A 20454-nucleotide genomic window follows, 5' to 3' on the forward strand; every position below is an offset into this window, starting at 1 on the left:
ACAAATAATCTCAATTTTACTGTAATGAATGAGATTATGAGGCGTGCACTTTTGGATTTTCCAACTATTTTTATCTTTCAGAGGTTTAAGATGCAGGTGGAGAGATCAGTCAGTCACCCTTTTATACATACTGACAAACTTACCGGTTATATACAATGATATTGTAGGCGTCGGTGTTCCCATTGCAATGCACAATATCGTCATGCTGGATCCTTCCACCACCAGGTTTACAGGGTTGATTGTGGGTGGCTGTCACAAGAGAAAAAAAACATATAACTCATAATAATGCCAGAAGTAATCAGGGGGTCATTAAATGGTTTTATCTACTCCCATAGATTCTGAAACAGTTAGTTTATTGTCAACATTAAAAGACCCTGTGTCATAATAACCATTATAAGATCCAAACGGATATATAATGTTGTACTGAATTCTCTTACTCCTTTGTTTTTTTTTCGATCCCTTCTGCGCAAAGAGTTTCACACATACATCCAATGTCTTATTGCTTTATGCGTGGTATGTGTACGAATTTCAAAAAAAGAACATTGTCTTTCACGCGCGTGCCAGGTTGAACAACACTTGCCGGGCACGGGTTTCCTCTCAGCAAGGCTAGGAGGTAAAAATTATATCCCCCCATTATATCCCCTGACAAGTTATATAATCAACGTGTCCACCTGCTAAAGCACGGGAACATAGATTAGGAGAAGTTTACCCCCGTTTATTATTAAACATATATTATTTTGATATTATTTCCACTTTTGCGCATGCTCTGAGAGTTAATAAAGCTGTGGGAGAAGATACATTTTTATCCTTTTCCCGGGGAAAAAATTGTCTCCTGCACAAGCTAGCCGTGCAGAACGAGAAGGGTTTAGTAATCTAACACGCTGGCCAAGTGTGGTTTTTTAGACAACACACCCCGCTGAGAACTTTATGGAGAACTCTCAGGCATGCAGGTTTCCTCACGATGTTTTCCTTCACCGTTTAAACTAAGTGATATTTAAATTGCTTAAATTAAAAACGTACATAACTCCAAAAAGTCTTTTATGCGTGCGGGGGCTCACCCATTAGGCTATCACCGCTTCAATTATATACAGTGTATTTAGTATACACTTGGCTTACCTCTACAAAAGCGGGATAAGCCGGATCAGTCCAAGCAAGGAGCGTCTCCGAGGGCAACGAATCACCAGCATCGCTGTGAGCCTTGACCCACGCCACGTATTGCGTGTTCGGTGTCAACTTCTCCAGCGTGTGCCCTGGTACTGACGTGCTGATCGCGGTAACGTTACCCTGGCCGGTTAAGCTTGGCATCTTGTAATATAATCTGCGCACAAACAAAATACGAAAGGCTTAAAGGCTAATCTTAGTAACTGTGCCTCGCTGCGGTGGTTTCGAGGACGTTTTAGATTTTATTTAGTTTCAAATAGTTTATTTTAGGTTATATTTTACAAAACATTTTAAAATAACATTTTAAACAATTATTTTAAAGAATAAATAAATGTTAATTTTTACTAGTGGAATATATAAATAAATAGGCTAATAAAATATATTACGTTAACTAATGTAAAATGAAACTAGACTAAAATTTATTGAAACTTCTCTCTACCTTAGCTAATGACATTAGGGTCTACGTTACGGATAAATAATTTTAGGTCACGACTAGGTTATGAACTTTACTTTACTAAAATTAAGTTAAATGCATAATGTTAGTTTTTACGACACTCTCTTTTTTCAGACTATTGACAAAGCTCCGAAGGTTATCTTAGCGTGATGATATAAAGCCTATAAATGTAAAGATAAATAAAAATAATAATTCCTTCCTCGATAAATGGGCTATCCAACACTAAAATAATTTTTCTAATCGGACCATAAGTTTCTGAGATCATCGATTCTGAGTTTCTGAGAACAAACAAACTCTTCAGCTTTATATATTAGTATACGATATCACATCTTAAAATGCTACATTGCATCTACGTCGAGCAATCAAATATCAATCTACTCGTAGCCCTTAAGGGGAATGGAGCGAGCGAGTGGAACAGAATTCTTCTCCTCATTGTACGCGATAAGAGGCAGCCAATGAGGTGCACATATTTATTTTGTCTATGAACGAATGATGATATTTTGAAACATGATATGACTCCTTTGTCGACGAGTGAGACGTTAAAGAAGAAACCTCGCTCAGTTATTAATGTACTAGCTGTTGCCCGCGTCTTCGTCTGCGTTTGTTTTTGTTTTAGAAAGACATGTGGCATTCAATTAAGATTTAATTCTACTGAAATTTTTAAGTTGTGTATTCTTATATAAGAAAAGTAAGTAAGTAATTATATAAATCGGTTATCATTTGACGGCGTTTTTTCGTTCCCTCTCCCAAAAGAACTGAGCTTAATTTCTGGATAAAAAGTATCCTATATTACTTCTAATACCTTCAGGAAAAAAAATTCTTACACTTATCGTTAGTTTAAAAAAAAAATTGCTAGCTATTCTGAATATGAGTTCAACACAATGAATAAAAAAAACAAGGTGTTTCAGTGCTGGACTTCCAGTAAAGCAATAAAACTTTACGTTCGGCGAACAAAAAAAAGGCCTCGTGCATAACTTACGTGTATGAGATTTTATCGTCGGGGAGAGAGAATTGGGGGGGCTGCCAGCTCAGGGCGAGCCAGGTGGCCGAGTGGGATGAAACCGATAGCGAATGGGGTGGCGAAGGTATTCCTGTCACTTCTTTATGTTCTTTATCTGGAATAAATCATTAGTATTAGCGTAGTAAATGAAAGCGGTGTTAGCCCAGTGGTTAGGAGCTCGACTTCACTTTCGGGGGGGCTGAGTTCGAATCCCAGCAGGCACCTTCAATTTTTCTCAGTTATGTGCGTTTAAAGTGTTTAAAATATCACTTGCTTCAACGGTGAAGGAAAACATCGTGAGGAAACCTGCATGCCTCAAAGCTCTACATAGTGTTCTCAAAGGAGTGTGGAGTCCACCAATCCTTACTGGGTCAGCGTGGTTGGCTACGGCCTTAACCCTTTCTCATTGTTGGAGGAGACCCGTGCCTCGTGGTGGGCCAGTACTGGGTTGATATGATGATGATAATTAGGATAGTGCCAAGAAAATATTGTTACAGTAGTGTTTCCTTTGATTCCGTGGTAAATAAATAAATAAATAATAAATATACTACGCCAATACAAACATCGCCAACTAGCCCCAAAGTAAGCGTAGCTTGTGTTATGGGGACTGTTGAATATTTTTATGAATAATATACATAAATACTACTAATAAACACCCAGACACTGAAAAACATTTATGTTCATCACATAATCATTTTCCAGTTGTGAGATTCGAACCCACGGCCTTGGACTCAGAAAGCAGGGTCGCTGCCCACTGCGCCAGTCGGCCGTCAATGCCGACAGTCTCGACAGCGTCGCTCTAGTGTACAGAGGCTATTTAGGTTCCTTACTACTGAGGCCAGTATGAGTCATTCTCGCCCCACACTTGCCAAACAATTTAGCCATCCAAATAGCTTAGTCGTATTTCATGCTACTATCCTTTCTCTGTGGCACAAGTTAATCTGTAATTACTATATTTTCAAAGAAACAATGTTTTGGATAGAAGAAAGAGTTACTTTGCGGAATTCCATGATAAATTATGAAAATTAAGCTTAATTTGCTAATTTACAATGAATAATTGTAAAGTCAACAAGGATGCCCCGATTATGAAGCGACACGGGCATAGAGGGTACATTGCCGAAGATCTGTTTGGTGTGGGGTAAAGATTAAATTTAGTAAAATAGTGTCATCTGCATATCGTCTGCGAAAGGTACAGGGATCATTTGTGGGATTGAGTATACGCTTTTATAATATGATTCCTAAGGTCATTTTGGACCTGCCAATGCATAAGTTTAAGGAATTTGTTAAAACACATTTATTACAGCGAGGTTACTATACAATTGATGAATTTCTTAATGACAAGGTTGCTTGAAAGCATCCGGCTCCGCTTTTAGCTCTCACAAGATAGAAAAATGAATGTTATAATGTAAAATGAAATTTGTTGATGTTGGAAAAGAGCAACTGCTGAGTTTCTTGCCGGCTTCATCCCGGTAGAATCTGCCTTCCGAACCGGTGGTAGATCACGGTGTTTACTACAAACAGACAGACTTGACGTTTCAAAAGTGGTTATATTAGGCCTACTTGAAATAAATGATTTTTGAATTTTGAATTTTTTTTTTTAATAAGAAATTATAAATTACACTTCACAGAGATTCTCCCGCTTTTCGCGGAGTATAGCAAACTACATACAGTACAGCTTAATTTTCATAATTTAAACAAATTTTATTGATAACTGTATTCAATTAAAGTCATCTTTTCACTTGGGTAATTCGATGAAAAATCTCTTCAAATCACTTACTACCGTAGAAAGCTGAAGTGGGAATTTGCTAGAGTTACTAAGAATCTAAATTAAACAGTACATAGATGAAGAAGGTCTTGTAAACTAGTTGACGTGTGTGAAAAGTATGATCCAACGCAGCTTAAAAGCGGACAGTAGTTATTATTTAATTAAAATGTTGATTAAAATGATTATCCAAGAATTCCTCACCATCAGTAATGTTGAGTAGCAACATGCTTGACGGTAGAGACGTGCCCTGCTCGTTGGCGGCCACCACGAAGAGGTGGTATGTACTGTTCACTTCCAAACCCTCGATACGCGCCATTGTTTGATTTACGGTTATTTGCTATGGAAAAATTATAATATTAGTCTTCCTCTCGTCCTAATCCCATATTTTGGCACCACATGCCTTCTTCAAACTTTGAGACAGACTTGTTTTTTTTTGGTTTTGGTATATTTTTTGCGTCTGTATGATGCCAACCCTCTGCGAATGTTTATGTTTTTATTTATTCCACTACAAGTTTGCCTTTGACTGCAATATCTCTTGGTAAGTGATGATGCAGTCTAAGATGGTAGCGGGCTAACCTGTTAAGGAGTATTGTCGTCATACCCCTTATCGGATTCTACGCGACATCGCACCGGAACACTTGATCCAGACCAGGGGAAATTCAGAAATTTCGAATTCCCAAATTGCCACTTCTTTATTTATAATTAGTTGGCGGAATAACCGCTTGCTTTCGGTTTAAAGGGTAAAACTGGATCGTAAAGTCAGTTTGTCTCTTTCAAAATCCGCATGGTATAACCCTGGACTATTTCAGAGAAGTTTAAATTTAAAATTATTTCCATGCCTATCATACTATTATTGTAGTTGAAAATTAAGTCGGTGAATTAAGTTGAATAGGTAAATCCTCCAATCAGACATCCATCAGCTTCTGTTGGAGGCCATTTTGACGATTTTATACAATCGGCACGAGTTGGACTTTTTCAACTGGTCAGCCCATTTCGATGGTGGCCGGATTATAAACGTTAATAGTCTTAAATCTATCAATTAATAATTCTATATATAAATTAATAATGTGATTAGAAAAATAGGAGATCACTCAAAGTTCTTACATTGTCCAATTGAAGATTGTTGTAATAGTAAGGCAGCGTGTTATTTCCGATCTTCTGCCAGTGCACGTTGTAGGAGGTGACGTTGGCGCCATCAGTGGGAGCTGTCCAGTCCAGGAACAATTTATCTTGGTTGACCACCGCGTGGACCTCGCGTGGTGGACCAGGCAGCTGACCGGTTCCTAATACAGAGTTTGAATTTCAGTCACAATAAATCCATTTGTCTATACAAATACCCTTTTTTGGCTTGGTTGAAAAGCTTTATTGCTACCTCCGACCCTCCGACCTCCGAAAACCACCACGGCATGCCTGTCTTGTTGGCTTTGCTAGACGCCCGGGGAACCCGTTGTATACCTCCCGGACATCTCCCGACCACCCCAACCGATTGTTGGGGCTCCCGCACTAAGGAGGCTTCTCAGACCGTAGGCTTGTGTAGTGACGGGTAGCTAAATCAGTACCTAGTATGCAACCAGCTAATTTATTAAATAATATAAAGACAAAGAGTTAGACTTTAATAGTTAAAAATCCGCAAAGAGTTTATGCCGTGAAAAATATATGGCCAATAGGTAAGTTTAATTTTCTGAGTTTCCAAAGAGTTCCAGTTTCTGTACATTTTGGACTAATACCCCAACACAGACTACCCCAACATAGACTTGAACAGACTTTACTATTTAAAAATATTTAGTGTAAATTAGTGCATAAAATAACACTTTTAAGTCAATTCAACTTTAATAGATTTATTTTCCCTTTAAATAATCAAATCACTTCACGATGTTCCCAACGTAGATGATGCAATGTAGGAGAAACCACTGTGTAAAATGACAACGCGAGAAGCGCAGTGCGTCATATAGTTACAATTTTCATGGATTGTTTAATGTCATTAACTTAATTATGTTTTCATTATATTCAATATCAGCGACGTAGAAGAAAAGGCTGCCTCATGGCACGTCATATTAAATGCAATAAAAATGACGCATAAGAACACCGCGACAAATGCGATACATCTCGTGGTAATGATTTTCATAGATATATTGTTTCGACTCACCTTCTTCAAAGCACTGCACGATGTTGCCGACATAGGCGATGCACGTGTAGAAGAGGCCGCTGTAGGCGCCACCGCACGCGCCGCGACACGACGCAGGGACGCCGCGACGGGCGCAACACGTCTCGTGGTTACGACCTAAACGATAATAAATACTTAAAGATTACATTTTTCTAAGTAACCTAAAAACTAATACGTATTATTAGTGTTTTTGTATAATAATAACATCGAGTAATTCTGAAGCCTCTAGTCGTTATACAATGATGTCTCAACTTATGGAAGAAGATTGCTAGACCAAAATCACTTGAAGGCCTAATATAATATAATAATAAATGTAATAAATTGGTTAAGTCATGTTATTAGTATATGTGTTAACTTTATATCGGAAAGAGCGAGACCTCCAAATACAGGTTCTGACGTGACGACGTCTTATAATTCGATGGAGCCGGCTGCACGCACGAAAAAACATGATGTATGCGGCGTTACCTCGCTCTGAGGCGTTCCATTCAAGGCTTGAAGTGCAACCGAGAGCGGGAACGAGCGACAAAGAGGCACAGTCGGCCTCCGCGTTCGACATCTGTCTCTCTCCTACTTGAGTGAGCGATGCGTCCGCGTGGACAGCTTCTATACAATAATACATTTACATGTTTTCGGCAAGGATGAAGTGCAGTGAAAAGTGAATGTGGTGTCAATTGTTTATAGCAACGATAATATCTATCAAACAAATAAAATTAAAATTTTCTTTTGAAAAATGCAACCATTCCATCAGTATTTTCTTACGACGTTGTCACGTTCAACTATCGTCAGTAAGCCGACTTTACAGACAACAATTTTTTTTTCCAAACTTAAATGGAGGTCTTAGCCTATTTTTTTTGTAATGGAATTTAGATAACAAATAAATAAATAATAAATATATTCCACAGTCGTCGACGGTTGTAGCATATTTTGTAGTGTTCTCTTTACTGAGTGATTTTGATAATCTTATGATGCTATTGAGATATGAGAGTAGCTCATATGGGTCACGATGTTTCATGGATGTTGTGTTTGTTTAATTTCAACCAGTTATAGAGAATTCTGTATCCATTCCTGACCTGCTATTGATTTTATGTGATTGTCGATTTGTGGTGCTTTGACAACGAATTATAATCCATATCCGTTCCGCAAATTCCGTAATTTTATGTTCTGGTAATTTAGAAACAACATAATGTGCGTATAAAAAAATACACTAAAGCCTTGACTAGTCGAAGAATTAGTTTGACGATTCAAAGGGGCAATGCCGCCAGCATCTTAGGCACTATGCCTCGCTACGATGGTTTCGAAGTATTAGATTTTATATAGTTTTATTTTGGTTTATAAGTAATTTTAGGTTATTTTTATTAAAAAAAAAAATCATTTTATTTCAGGTCGGGGACCCATATACAAAATTTAACACAAAAAAAATATAAAAGACAGATTTTAAAAATTAATAAATAAAGAAAAAAATATATATATTTTTGTGTTAATGAATAAAATTTTATAAAAAAAAAGTAGTTAATACACTACAGAAAAATATAGGCTTGAGGATAGTCTAACTTCATACCTCCAGCTCCGCATCGTACCAGCTTATGGAACTCTTGTTCGCAGAGGGGTGCCAATGTCCTCAAATCAGACATCTTGGCATCATATGAACATAGCGGTAGGCAAACGCTCGACAGCTGGACTCGCTCACAGCATGCTGTTATGTTGTACGCGTTTGCGATAACTTCCTCTTCTTCTATAATCTATAGGCGAGATAGATATCGTTACATATCTATCTATAGGCGAGATAGATAGATTCGTTTGAAGTTACACTTCTTTTATAGGCAGTAGGAAAAAATCACGTGAGTGTAATTATGTGTAATTACGCGATGTATAGAAATGCGCGCGCACATGGTTACACGATTTAAACAGGATGAAGGTAGTTGGGAAACCGAGTGAGAAGGGAATACATTGTGCGCCAGTTAATTTTTTACAATGCGCGCGCACCGTCCTAAAAAATCGGCACCCTGAAGTTAGCTATAAGGTTTGACAGTACAGTTGTCAAAGTCTACGGGGCTCATTCCGGTGATTTAATTGATTCCATTGTACAAAAATTTCAAATTTTAATGTTCAGTAAAACTTGGTGCTTGTATAATGCTTTATAAACAAACTTTTATATTGTTAGTGTCGTTTTTACAGAAGAATATTCAGAATAAGACGTAAGATAAAAATGTTATCTTGCTACGCCAAAGAAGTGTAACTTCTAATGATAGTGTTTCATATTTTTTATTTATCATCAGATGGCCCACCTTATGATAAATAAAATACCATAGCCTATAAACAGAGCAGCAAAAAACTTTCTAACAAGTGCTGTTCTGTGACTATCAATCTTAGGTGTAGGTGTAGACTCATGTGCCTGTAATTACTTCGACCACAACGCTCTACACACTGAAACAAAGCAATGCTATAATATACTTTAGATAGGTAACAATAATTGAGATGAACTATATCTAAATCTATCATATTGTTGACTTTTGTTACTATATCATCATAGAACGCTATACGATTGCAAATTTTAACCTAGTCTTATTGGTTAACAAGGAATCTCCAACGTTTGAACTTTAGATGTTGACCATATTTATAGCCTGTCAAGCATATTCTTTAAACATGTGTAGGTTACGTTACCATCTATTATCTGAATACCTAAGTGATCTCATACCCTAAGTTTGTAGATAAAGTTATAGCCCAATATAAATATCTATTACAACATTTTAAATTTACCTGACTTTGAGTCCTAAATATAAGCCTCGGGGATGCATCGCCAACTCCATGTTCGTTGACTGCTTCTACGTAGATCTCGTAGTCGGTGTTTGATTCCAAATCTTCCAGGATGTATGGAGATTGTAACTGTGCCAAGAAAGAATATTAAATTTATAACTGTTCAATCCGAAATTCATCAGAATCCGCACCATTGGGGGAGCTACCATTATGCTTTTATTGTATCAGTTCATCTGCTCTTTGAATAAATCTATTTGTACAATTTTGAGCTGCTTGTTTATTTGTTGGACTTCTGTTATATGTTGGTCCCAATTTGTTATTATTATTGTGGAACGCGTAATGGTATCTTCCTTTTCTGTGGTAGAATACTGATGAAGGAAGTATTTTATTTTCTGAGCTTTAACTTAAGTTAACTTATGCCCGTTTTCACTTAACCAAGGAATCGTCTTGACCAGTTGCCCAGTTATTTAGGTTATTCTTAGGGAAAAAAACGTTTCACGAACTAATAAGTGCAGTTTCCCCATGCTAAGCGCTGTCTAAAGATACGACTCGGATTCGGTGGATTGTAAAGTTTAGGGGGGATTACGATTCCTCTAAACTTTGCAGATGAAAAAAAATATTAATTCATTATTTTTAATAACCTTAAATCCATACGAAAAATTATAAATGTGATCATACAAAAACAAAATACCACACATTGTGGCAAGAACCATACACAAGTTAAATTTATGCCTAAAAATCTAATGGTATGCTTCGGAATCTTCTTTGATTAGGCGTTACTTACGGAGGCATTTCCTTATTAGATGTGAGTGATAACGGGTATTAGAGTCAATGAAATGAGTTCTTACTTTATCCAGAGTACGGTAATCATCTTCAGCTTGCAACGACTTGAAGTGCAAGTTGTAGTACTGGACGGTATCAGCAAGTGCTGCGGGCGGGGCCCAGTGCACCACCGCGTAGTCTGTGTCGATGTTTGTGAGGTGCAGCCTTGAGGGGGGACCTGGGAGGACCCCGTAGCCTTGCAGGAGACAGTTGGTGTATGACGACATGTAGCGGAGGCATCTGGTAATATCGAAATTTGTTTATTTCACGAAAGACTGAAATAAGCACGAACATGAATTTTTACATGAAAGTTTTTATGTATATTAAAAGTACTTATCAATATTATTCATAAAAAATATTCATCAGATATCTTAGTACCCATAACACAAGCTATGCTTACTTTGGGGTTAGATGGCGTTATACAGATAAACACCCAGACACTGAAAAACAATCATGTTCATCACACAATCATTTTACAATTGTGGGAATTTATTTATTTATTTATTGTTATTAGGAACACAAAACAGATCTAAATATAAGTTATAACAAGTTTTGTTCTAAGCTACAACCCAAAGTACGTACACAACTTGGAATTAAATTAAACAAAAAGTAAAGATAAAATTAGCGTTGAAACAAAAAAGAAACACTTAAAAAATAGTATATACATATAAAATTTCCCTAGAGTTTATGTGGAATAGTGCTTAATAATTTTATTTTTGAAAATATTTATCTATTTGTTAAAATTGTCAATATTACGATTACTTGATACTAAATCATTATAAAGGCGGCACATGCGAACGATGGGGAATCGAACCCACAGCCTAGGATTCAGAAAACAGGGTCGCTGCCCACTGCGCCAGTCGGCGTCCATTAATAACCTAATTAAACCTTAAATTATATGAACCTAAACGCATTTGATTAATCATAATGATACTTTAATTTGAGATACTAATAATATTACAATGAAGGCAGATTTAGTGCTAATGGATCTGTAGGTAAGCTCGCTAAAACTATTAACACACGTTAATTTACATTAACATTCGTTGAAAATAGCTTATTGATTTAAACCTAATGGTAATTACGACAGCTTTGTTAAAATAATATCATTTTAAGGCTATTTGCGCGGTAAATTTTTTGCAGTTCAGCAGACGGCTGATTGGCGCAGTGGACAACGACCCTGCTTTCTAAGTCCAAAGCCGTGGTTTCGATTACCAAACTGGAAAACGTTTCTGTGATGAACATGAATGTTTTTCAGGGTCTGGGTGTTTATCTGTATATTATAAGTATTTATGTGTATTATATTCATAAAAAATATTCATTGTGTATGTCATCATGTGTGTATTGTCGTAGTATATTTATTTATTTACATCGATATCTAGCCCCAAAGTAAGCGTAGCTTGTGCTATGCGTACTAAGATAACTGATGTATATTTATGACTAAGATATACACTTATAATATACAAGTAAACCCCAGACAATGAAAAACTCTCATGTTCAACTCACAAATACTTTGTCTGGTGGAAGGCTTTGGCCGCGGTTAGTTACCACCCTACCGACAAAGACGTGCCTTCCAGCGATTTAGGGTTAAGGTACGATGTCACGTAGTATCCAATTAGGAGTATGGGTTTAACATAACTGCCATACCACCTTACAGTATAGCCCGCTACCATCAAAGACTGCGTCATCACTTAGGTACCATCAGGTGAGATTGCAGACAAGGTCTAACTTGTAGTGGAAACAAGACTCAGAAATCAGGGTCACAGCTCTCTGCGCCAATCATCCGCTAAAACATCATCATCATAGATCTTTTGTAGGGAGTTCCAAATTCCACGGTTCTGTGCCGCTTGGATCCAGCGGCTACCTGCGACGCGCTTAATGTCGTCTGTCCACCTCGTTGGGGGTCGACCAACGCTGTGATTACCAGTTCGGGGCTGTCATTCCAGCACCTTGGGACCCCAACGTCCATCCTTTCTCCGAACTATGTGCCCGGCCCATTGCCACTTCAGCTTCGCGACTCGTTGAGCTATATCGGTAACTCTGGTTCTTCTACGAATCTCCACTTTCTGATTTGATCGCGTAGAGATACTCCAAGCATAGCTCTCTCTATCGCCCGCTGAGTGACTCTGAGCCTTCTTATGAGGCCCATAGTCAACGACAACGTTTCAGAACCCATAGGTCATCACTGGCAACACGCACTGTTCGAAGACTTTCGTCTTCAGGCACTGAGGGATTTTTGACGAAAAGATGTTACGAAGTTTCCCGAACGCTGCCCATCCGAGTTAGATTCCGCGGTTCACCTCATTTTCGAAATTGGACCTACCTAACTGTTGGTCCGCCATTACAGCTGAAGATAACTTACTTGAAATGATTGAAGTCCAAATTCGTTATGTTTCCACTGCACAAGGGTAAACAGGATTCTGGCAGGCCCCTTGACTGACAGCAAGGAGTATGGTCCAGTCCGTTGGCGAGGCAGCCAAACGTCACTCCGGCCCAGGGCGCGCAAATCATCAAATCTGTCACCTGCAACTAATGATTAGAACACGGCTGTCTGGATGATTGGTGCGTTAGTCACAATGATATAATTGCTATGTAACTGCTATGTAATGACCGAGTGTGAGGTAAGTACACAAAGATTTGAACACGTAATGGCACAACATAATGGGTGTACTGATAAAATTGCTGTGGATGGAACGTAACGTGGAGTGCTCTATTATTGTGCACGTAGATAAAACAATTTTATGACTTGCAGAGTTTTAAATCGTCGTAACTCCAAGGACGGTGGATCGTTATATTAAAAAAATGCTTCGAGATATACAACGTTAAATAAAAACCGAAATATTAGTTCACAGACTTTAAGGTACATTATTTACTGTCTCTGAGACTTATATGTGAAACCGAAATGCTAATTCATTTTGAGTTAACCAGCCATAGTTTGTTACTGAAAGAAATCAGATCCCCTAAAATCCAACGCAAACTGAAAATAACAACAAGTAACTCAGTCACTTTATTAGGTACGCGTAGCGTAGGTATTATGCGCGTGTCGGTCTTTTATCTTCAATAGGGTTGTCATAAATAAGTAAACACTTAGAATGTTTTGAATTCGTTTGGAAAAATAAATATGCTTCGTTTGATTTAATATTTTTAGAGGGTGATTACTGATTCCTTATGAAATATACTCATGCATCTTTTAACATTATTTCGTAATTCGGTTACACGTTGTATAGTGGTCGTGTGATCACATTGGTCGATGTGCCACTGGTTGTCGTACGAGGTGACTAAGGCAATATAACGTATTACGGTCAGCAGCGACCGAAATTAGTATATGCCTATCACACGACTGCGACTGTAGCGTCATCTACAGGTAAAAAACACTAATAAATATTATAAAAATTATAAAAAAGCAATGTTTCATCTCTTGTTTCAAACGTGTCTCATTGTAATAGTTTCCTACTATATGACGCTATAGTCACTATAAGACTGATGTGAAAGGCATATACTAATTTCCGCATCGACGGTAGGAGAGCCGTAGCTTAATGGGAGAAAGCGCTCAGGCCGCGATTGCCAGAGAGTCGCAGGTTCAAATCCTGTCGGTTCCGGAAATTGTTATATGTATTTTAAATTTATAAAATTAACGAACGTAGTTATCACCATAACCTAAAATTAATGCTAACATGTTACATTTATGAACGCTTCATAAGTGCCTGTGATAAGGTCTGCATGAATAAAACATTTTTGAATTTTTAATTGAATTTGAATTTTGAATTTGAATTTATTGATTTTAGCCGCTGCATCAAGAAGACAAAGAAGAAAACGAAACGCCAATTAGACCAAATTGTGTACTTTAACCGCAAATCGGCTGTTGACTGAATGAGACTGCCAGCGAAACGCCGCAAACTGTGTACACTACGCTGTGTGTGAACGCTCCATTTAAATTTTAGGAAGGCCAGCCGCAAACTACTTGCCTAATTGGTCCGGAGTTAGCTTAAAATTAGCGAGCTGACAGCAAACTGCAATTTATACGGCTAGCAAGACATTGGTATATTGTTTAGCATGTTTGACTTTCTCACGATTTTTTACTCCCGGGTCTCCAGGATGCATATGCAAACTCTATCTACTAAAGTGTCATCTATATGGAACTTGAATAAACTACTTAAGATTTACCATTAGATAAATTCAAAGACTGTATAAAAATTATGTTTGATACGATGACATTGATGTTGGAAAAATCGGTAGAATCTCTTCCAAACCGGTGGTAGAGTCACTACACACAGACAGACTTGATGTTTCAAAATTGCTTACATTAGGCCTACTTGAAATAAATGAATTTTGAATTTGCATTAAAGATGTTTTTGACTATGATTTTCAGGTTGACTTGTGAGAGATGGCCTATACCCAGTGGGACATTAAGAGATGAAGGACGTTGATGATGACGAGTGTGTTTTCTACTCACGCCAATCTCGAAGGTTTTCGTGGGGTCGCAGAGCTTGTCTACGCAGCCGAAGTGGTTTACACCAGCGGAGATACAGCATCCTCTCACATCAGGTAGCTTTGGCGCCGCCGCTACTTCCGTGGTCCTCATCTTGCCGGGTGTCAAAGTAAGACCCCTTCGAAATAAAAGGTATATTAAAGGTTATGTAAAGCCGTGGCGGCCCAGTGCGTGGGACTTCGAGTTCACTTTCGGTGGGCTTATTTCGAATCCCAGCACGCACCTCTAACTTTTATGAGTGACTAGCGTACCCAGCCCGCTTTGCCGGGCTAGATTTGGATTTATTTTATTTAAACAATAAACTTACATCATGAAATTTTTAATTTAAGTCTCATAATATATTAAATCATTTATTTCTCTCCGTATTCATTCTCTTCTATTCTCTTCTCGAACAGGTGAAGATCATTATCTACACCCATGTACACCCAACAATAGAATATCATCATAATAAAGAAAAGCTGTATTTGACAGTTTGACAGTTCAAAAATAGGAGTGCTCCGATCGTCACCAAACTTCACAGGATCACTCGCCAGGTAAATCCGAAGATTCCCTGAAAGTTTCATTGAAATCGGTCCAGCCGTTTCGGAGCCTATACGGACCATACCCACACACTTTCTCTTTTAAATACGAGTATATAGATAGATAGAAGATAGATGTGCGTTTTAAGCAATTAAAATATCATTTGCTTCAACGGTGAACGAAAACATCGTGAGGAAACCTGCGTGCCTGTGTTTTCTCCGTAATGTTCTAAAAAGTAAGTGGGGTCCACTAAACCGTACTGGGCCAGCGTGGTGGACTACGGCCTTAACCCCGTCTCATTGTGGGAGGATACCCGTGCCTTGAAGCAAGACGGTAATGGGTTTGCCGAGTGCGGTGGTGAGATTGGTGGACTTCAAATGCCTTTTGAGAAGATTATGGACAACTCTCAGGCATGCAGATTTCCTGATACTTTTGATGCATGCTGGGATCTAAAATCGGTCCCACGGAATTAAAATCGTAGCCCCTCCCATTAGGCTATCACTGATGCCATGATCTAAAGTGGGCTGATAATGGGTCGAGCATTGGGAATAAAAATAGAATTAAGAAATAAATAAACTACAATACACACATCGCCATCTAGCCCCAAAGTAAGCGTAGCTTGTGATATAGGTACTAAGATGACAGATGTATATTCTTAAAAATAATATACATAAATCCTCTCACCCACTGAAAAACATTCATGTTAATCACACAAACCTTTTCGATTTGTGGGAATCGAACCAACAGTCTTGGACTCAGAAAGCCGGGTCGCTGCCCACTGCGACTATCAAGATGATGACGGTATATATTCGAATTACCGAAACATATGCACTTAAAACCGGTGCGTAAAGAATTGCCTTTAAAAACTTACCTATATCATAATATTATGCAAAGTACAGAATGACTCGTAATTAATAAATCCAACAATAGTATATTCAGCTTTTCATTTAAAGTAATCCTTAGATTTCAGCATATACTATTTAAAAGCCATTTGTTTCGCATAATTACCTGATTGCGTAGCTCGGTAAACTAGAGCCGTGAATATTGTATGAAGTCACTGTGATTTCGTACATTGTGAATGGGAGCAAATCGTTGAGTACCAGGAAGGTTTTGTTTGCGGGAACCTTGATTGTGACTGGTTGACTCATCTTCGTCGTATCATTCCTCAGTGAACTCTCAGAGGGATCTATTAGATGGGCATCAAATGATCTTAGCGCTGTTATGTTCACTACGTATTGAGTCACCGATTCTGAATTCTCTGTGGGCGGGTTCCATGTCACATTCAGTTGTTTTTCATTGAGTGGTTCTACTTCTAAGTCTTCTGGTGGACTTGGGAGGAGTTCTGCAAAAAATTGTTTTCGTTAAATAATAATAATAATAAATCCTTTATTGCCATACACTATTGTTAATACAAGATTTTCAACTAAATGTTTATCAATTAATATTAACAATGGCAAATGGCCGCAAACTCAGCCTTATGCTGTACATTAGCATTGTTGCTCAGCGCTGATTTTCAGTTTGCTCCAGTACCAAACTGAGCAAAAAAACCATGAAGCCCGTTGCGTTAATTAAACTATACTATAACAAAAGTTAATTTTCAATAAAAAATTGAAAAAAAAAAATTAAATTAAAAAAAAAAAAATTGTACAAAAAAAAAACTAAAACAAACAGTACATATTTAACAGTATAAAGTAAACAAGTAAAATTTTAGAAAAAATAAAATTTAAAAAAAAAAGTTCAAAAATAAACAAAACAACAAATATATATAACTGATTAAATGACTTACAATATATCTATTTATTTCAACCAGAACTCATTTTGCATAGATAAATCTAGCTGCTTTAATTTGTAAGCTAAGGTAGAATTTCTTTAGGTTTTGTTTAAATAATATTTCGCTAAGAATATTACCACATGTACGGCCAATTGAACTAACTGTTTGTATAAAAAACCCCGTGGGAAGGTTTATTTTCCAAGAATACAAAGTAGCCCACGTTGCTTTCTGCTCTTTCGACTAACTCTATGCCAAAAATCAAGTTGCTCCAATTTCACATTTATAATATTAGTTAGATTACATAAATAAAAATAAATATACTAAGACAATTCACACATCGCCACATAGCCCCAAAGTAAGCGTAGCTTGCTTGTGTTATGGGTACAAAGATGACTGATGAATATTTTTTTGTTATGAATAATATACATAAATACTTAGAATATACGTATAAACACCCAGAAGCTGAAAAACATTAATGCTCATCACACAAACATGTTCCAGTAGTGGGAATCCCCGGCCTTGGACTCAGAAAGCGCCAATCGGACGTCGAATATAATATACATAAAAATATCTGGTATGTCAGAGTTTATTAAGTAATAATTGAAGGACGAAGTAGATGGTCAAACTTTTTAAAACCATCATAAACAGAGCATAACTCTTCTCAGGGCATAAACGGAGTCCATCAATTTGAGGCGTAGGTGTTAGGCCTCATGTGCCTATAATTACACCGGCCACGCCTTTCAGACCGGAACACAGCATTGCAACAATGCCGCTTAGCGGCAGAAAAGTACTCTCCCGGGCGAGCTCTGTCACAAAAAGCTCTCCTATTGCTACAAACGTTATTTATTTATTTATTAAAGGAACATCAACAGCTTGTTCACAATACAAAGTAAAGAAAAATTACAAATATTTTGTTTCTAATCAGTGTGTCAAGCCACTTAAAGGTGTGAACAGCATTTACTACAAAATTACCGATATTAAAACGATAGTAAAAATACAAAAAGTTAAACAAAAGTAATATTAAAATAAGTGAAACTAAAAAATAACAAAAGAAAACCAAAAGTGCAGTCCGGATTGCTTGACAAAGCAGAAATAATCACACGTTTAAAATCATTTGGCCTTTGACAAAAAAGATCAATATTATTATAGACACGACTTAGGCGTTTTAGAGCGGCATTCTTACCCGAATCCGTTCTACCGCTGTTCACAGAAAAAGTTTTGCGAGTAGCAAATATAGGTATTTTCTTAGCAGACAATGAAAGGGTATCCAAAAGTTCAGGAGCTTCTAAGTAGAAATTTGCCAAATTATTAATTGTTCTTACCGATGCCTTCAACAATGCAAGCTAAGGTTTTCTCCATTGAGGCGGCGCAGGAGTAATGCGTCTTTATGTTGTCTGTTACAGGCGAGTATTCCCCTCTGCAGACGTCTTGACAGATGTCAGGTATGTGCTCCTGGATGCAGCATGGCACGTGGTTGCGACCATCAGCCATGCACCTATGAAGGATAGAATTAAGAACATACAGAATGACGCACAGGCGTCGAACTTACCCTCGGCTAGAAATGTGACTTATTTGTATAGAAAAATTCAATACTTTTTGGACCAGGCAGTTAGCAAACAAACTTAGGGTATTATAACTCAATTCCCCAGAATGCTAGTTTGCGATAATATCTAAACCAACATCAACATCATCATCATCTCAACCAATCGACGTCCACTGCTGGACTTAGGTCTTTTGTAGGGAGCTCCACAATTCACGGTCCTGGGCCGCTTGCCTCCAGCGGCTCCCGTCTACTCGCCTGATGTTATCTGTACACCTCGTTGGGGGCCGACCTACGCTGCCGGTGCGAGGTCGCCATTCCAGCAACTTAAGACCCCAATGACTATCGGTTCTCCGAGCTATCTGCCCCGCCTATTGCCACTTCAGCTTCGTGAGACGCTGAGCTATGTCGGTAACTCTAGTTCTTCTACGGATCTCCTCATTTCTGATTTGATCACGTAGAGATAGTCAAAAAAAAGTCAAAAATATCTTTATTCAAGTAGGCCCACAGGTGGCACTTTTGATGCGTACATAAGAATTACACGGTAGTGAGATGATGGCGATAACCACATTCGTAAACTTAAAACTAAAGCTACGAGGGTTCCAAACGCGTCCCGGTCTAAGAAGAAGCCCACAACAAACTTAGCCGGGTGTTTTTTTTTTTTTTTTGTTATCGCCATCTCACAATGTAATTTTAAATTATTAGAAGAGCAACCTGGTTAGAGCAATAATTTACACCCAAGCTTTTTTATCGTTTACGTAGTCCTTTATACTATAATAGGACTTTTCTATAAGATACTCCGTCTGAGCCTTCTTATGAGGCCCATAGTTAAAACTACATTCAGCCATTTTTGCATGCAGTGAATTGTGTCCAATATCAGTAAAACGCCCCGCGCACGTCTCATTTCACACCGGCGCGGCGGAATATTGCTAGCTCATAAACGTTTCCTATTTTCCCCATTTCATGGTAAAAATTTTGAACATTAGAGGCAAAATAATTACTGTCAACTGCTAAATGGTATGAAGTGCCTAACCGCCTGTTCGAGAAACACTACTTAAGTGGAGTGGTTCTTGATGCTTCAATATTAGTGTACACGGTTTCTGTATGTTCTCAATTCTGTGGAGACGATCTGTGGTGACAACTGTATTCGGTCGTCCCCATTAAATTTGAAATTATAAAAAGGTAGAAACATACTTAACAATCGCAGGGAAGTCAGCCTGACACGCTTCCGGGTCCTGTCCGGGGCCGTCCAATATAGTCTGTATGCTGCAGTAGCCTAAACAGCCTTTAGTGACGTTGGTGGCCACGCAACAGTCCGTGTAGTTATGCGCAAGCGCACTCGAGGATAGTGTTGGTGCGTTGGCGGAGTAACTGTCCGTTGCGTTCTGACTGTCCGGTGGTGTCAGATTGCGGGATATCACTGGGGACAACCATAAGTTTCATTTCGATGTTCAACACCTTCATAATTTTATAATTATAATTTTATAATATTGCTTAAAGCGTTTTACTGACAGGGAAAAATTTAGTTTAAAAAATATATATATCAAAAAAGCTTCACAACATAATGTTACATAAGAGTATTTCTGGCCAAACTGGTTATCCAGATGGCGAGATAAAAAGGTTTGAATGCATATAAAAATTTCGTGGCGTCGTACCGAAACGCTAAATCGCTTTTTAACACGCCTTGTCGTCAGAGATAATTCAATAATTAATAATTTATATTAATTATTAATTAATAATATAAATAATTTCGAAACTACCCCTATTGGAAGCAAACCCCCCTGGGTTTGCTTCCATCATCGAGGTCGTCAAGTTTTGGAGGATAGACCCACCACACTGACCCAATGCAGCCTAATGGGCTTAAACAATTAGAATCAAATGTTATTAGGCAATAATAAAAGGGACTGAATTCAATTCAATTCAATTTTTTTTATTTGCTGATACGGGTAAATAGGTGTTACAGGAAAAAATATATATGCAGATCTTAACTGTACCACGCCAAATTGGCATGCAAATTG

The 20454-nt window shown here is 37.9% G+C and overlaps 1 protein-coding gene across 3 annotated transcripts in view; it reads right to left on the reverse strand.

Moving 5' to 3' along the window:
• Positions 1-20454, reverse strand: part of LOC120630837 (Ig-like and fibronectin type-III domain-containing protein 1) — a 225004-nt gene that overhangs the window by 15948 nt on the left and 188602 nt on the right. For 2 of the 3 annotated variants that reach the window (XM_039900132.1, XM_039900131.1), the window contains 14 exons: positions 19631-19856; positions 18219-18391; positions 16134-16467; positions 14571-14724; positions 12480-12646; positions 10147-10360; positions 9302-9427; positions 8103-8283; positions 6527-6661; positions 5485-5663; positions 4582-4717; positions 2595-2730; positions 1117-1318; positions 144-249 (listed from right to left, as the gene is read on the reverse strand). In XM_039900132.1, the coding sequence (XP_039756066.1) occupies positions 144-249; positions 1117-1318; positions 2595-2730; positions 4582-4717; positions 5485-5663; positions 6527-6661; positions 8103-8283; positions 9302-9427; positions 10147-10360; positions 12480-12646; positions 14571-14724; positions 16134-16467; positions 18219-18391; positions 19631-19856 (2469 nt within the window). The remainder of the gene's footprint in view (positions 1-143; positions 250-1116; positions 1319-2594; positions 2731-4581; positions 4718-5484; positions 5664-6526; positions 6662-8102; positions 8284-9301; positions 9428-10146; positions 10361-12479; positions 12647-14570; positions 14725-16133; positions 16468-18218; positions 18392-19630; positions 19857-20454) is intronic. The other variant, XM_039900133.1, reaches the window with a different exon arrangement.

This window comes from Pararge aegeria, chromosome 17 (assembly GCF_905163445.1).
Source record: "Pararge aegeria chromosome 17, ilParAegt1.1, whole genome shotgun sequence".
Lineage (NCBI taxonomy): Eukaryota > Metazoa > Arthropoda > Insecta > Lepidoptera > Nymphalidae > Pararge > Pararge aegeria.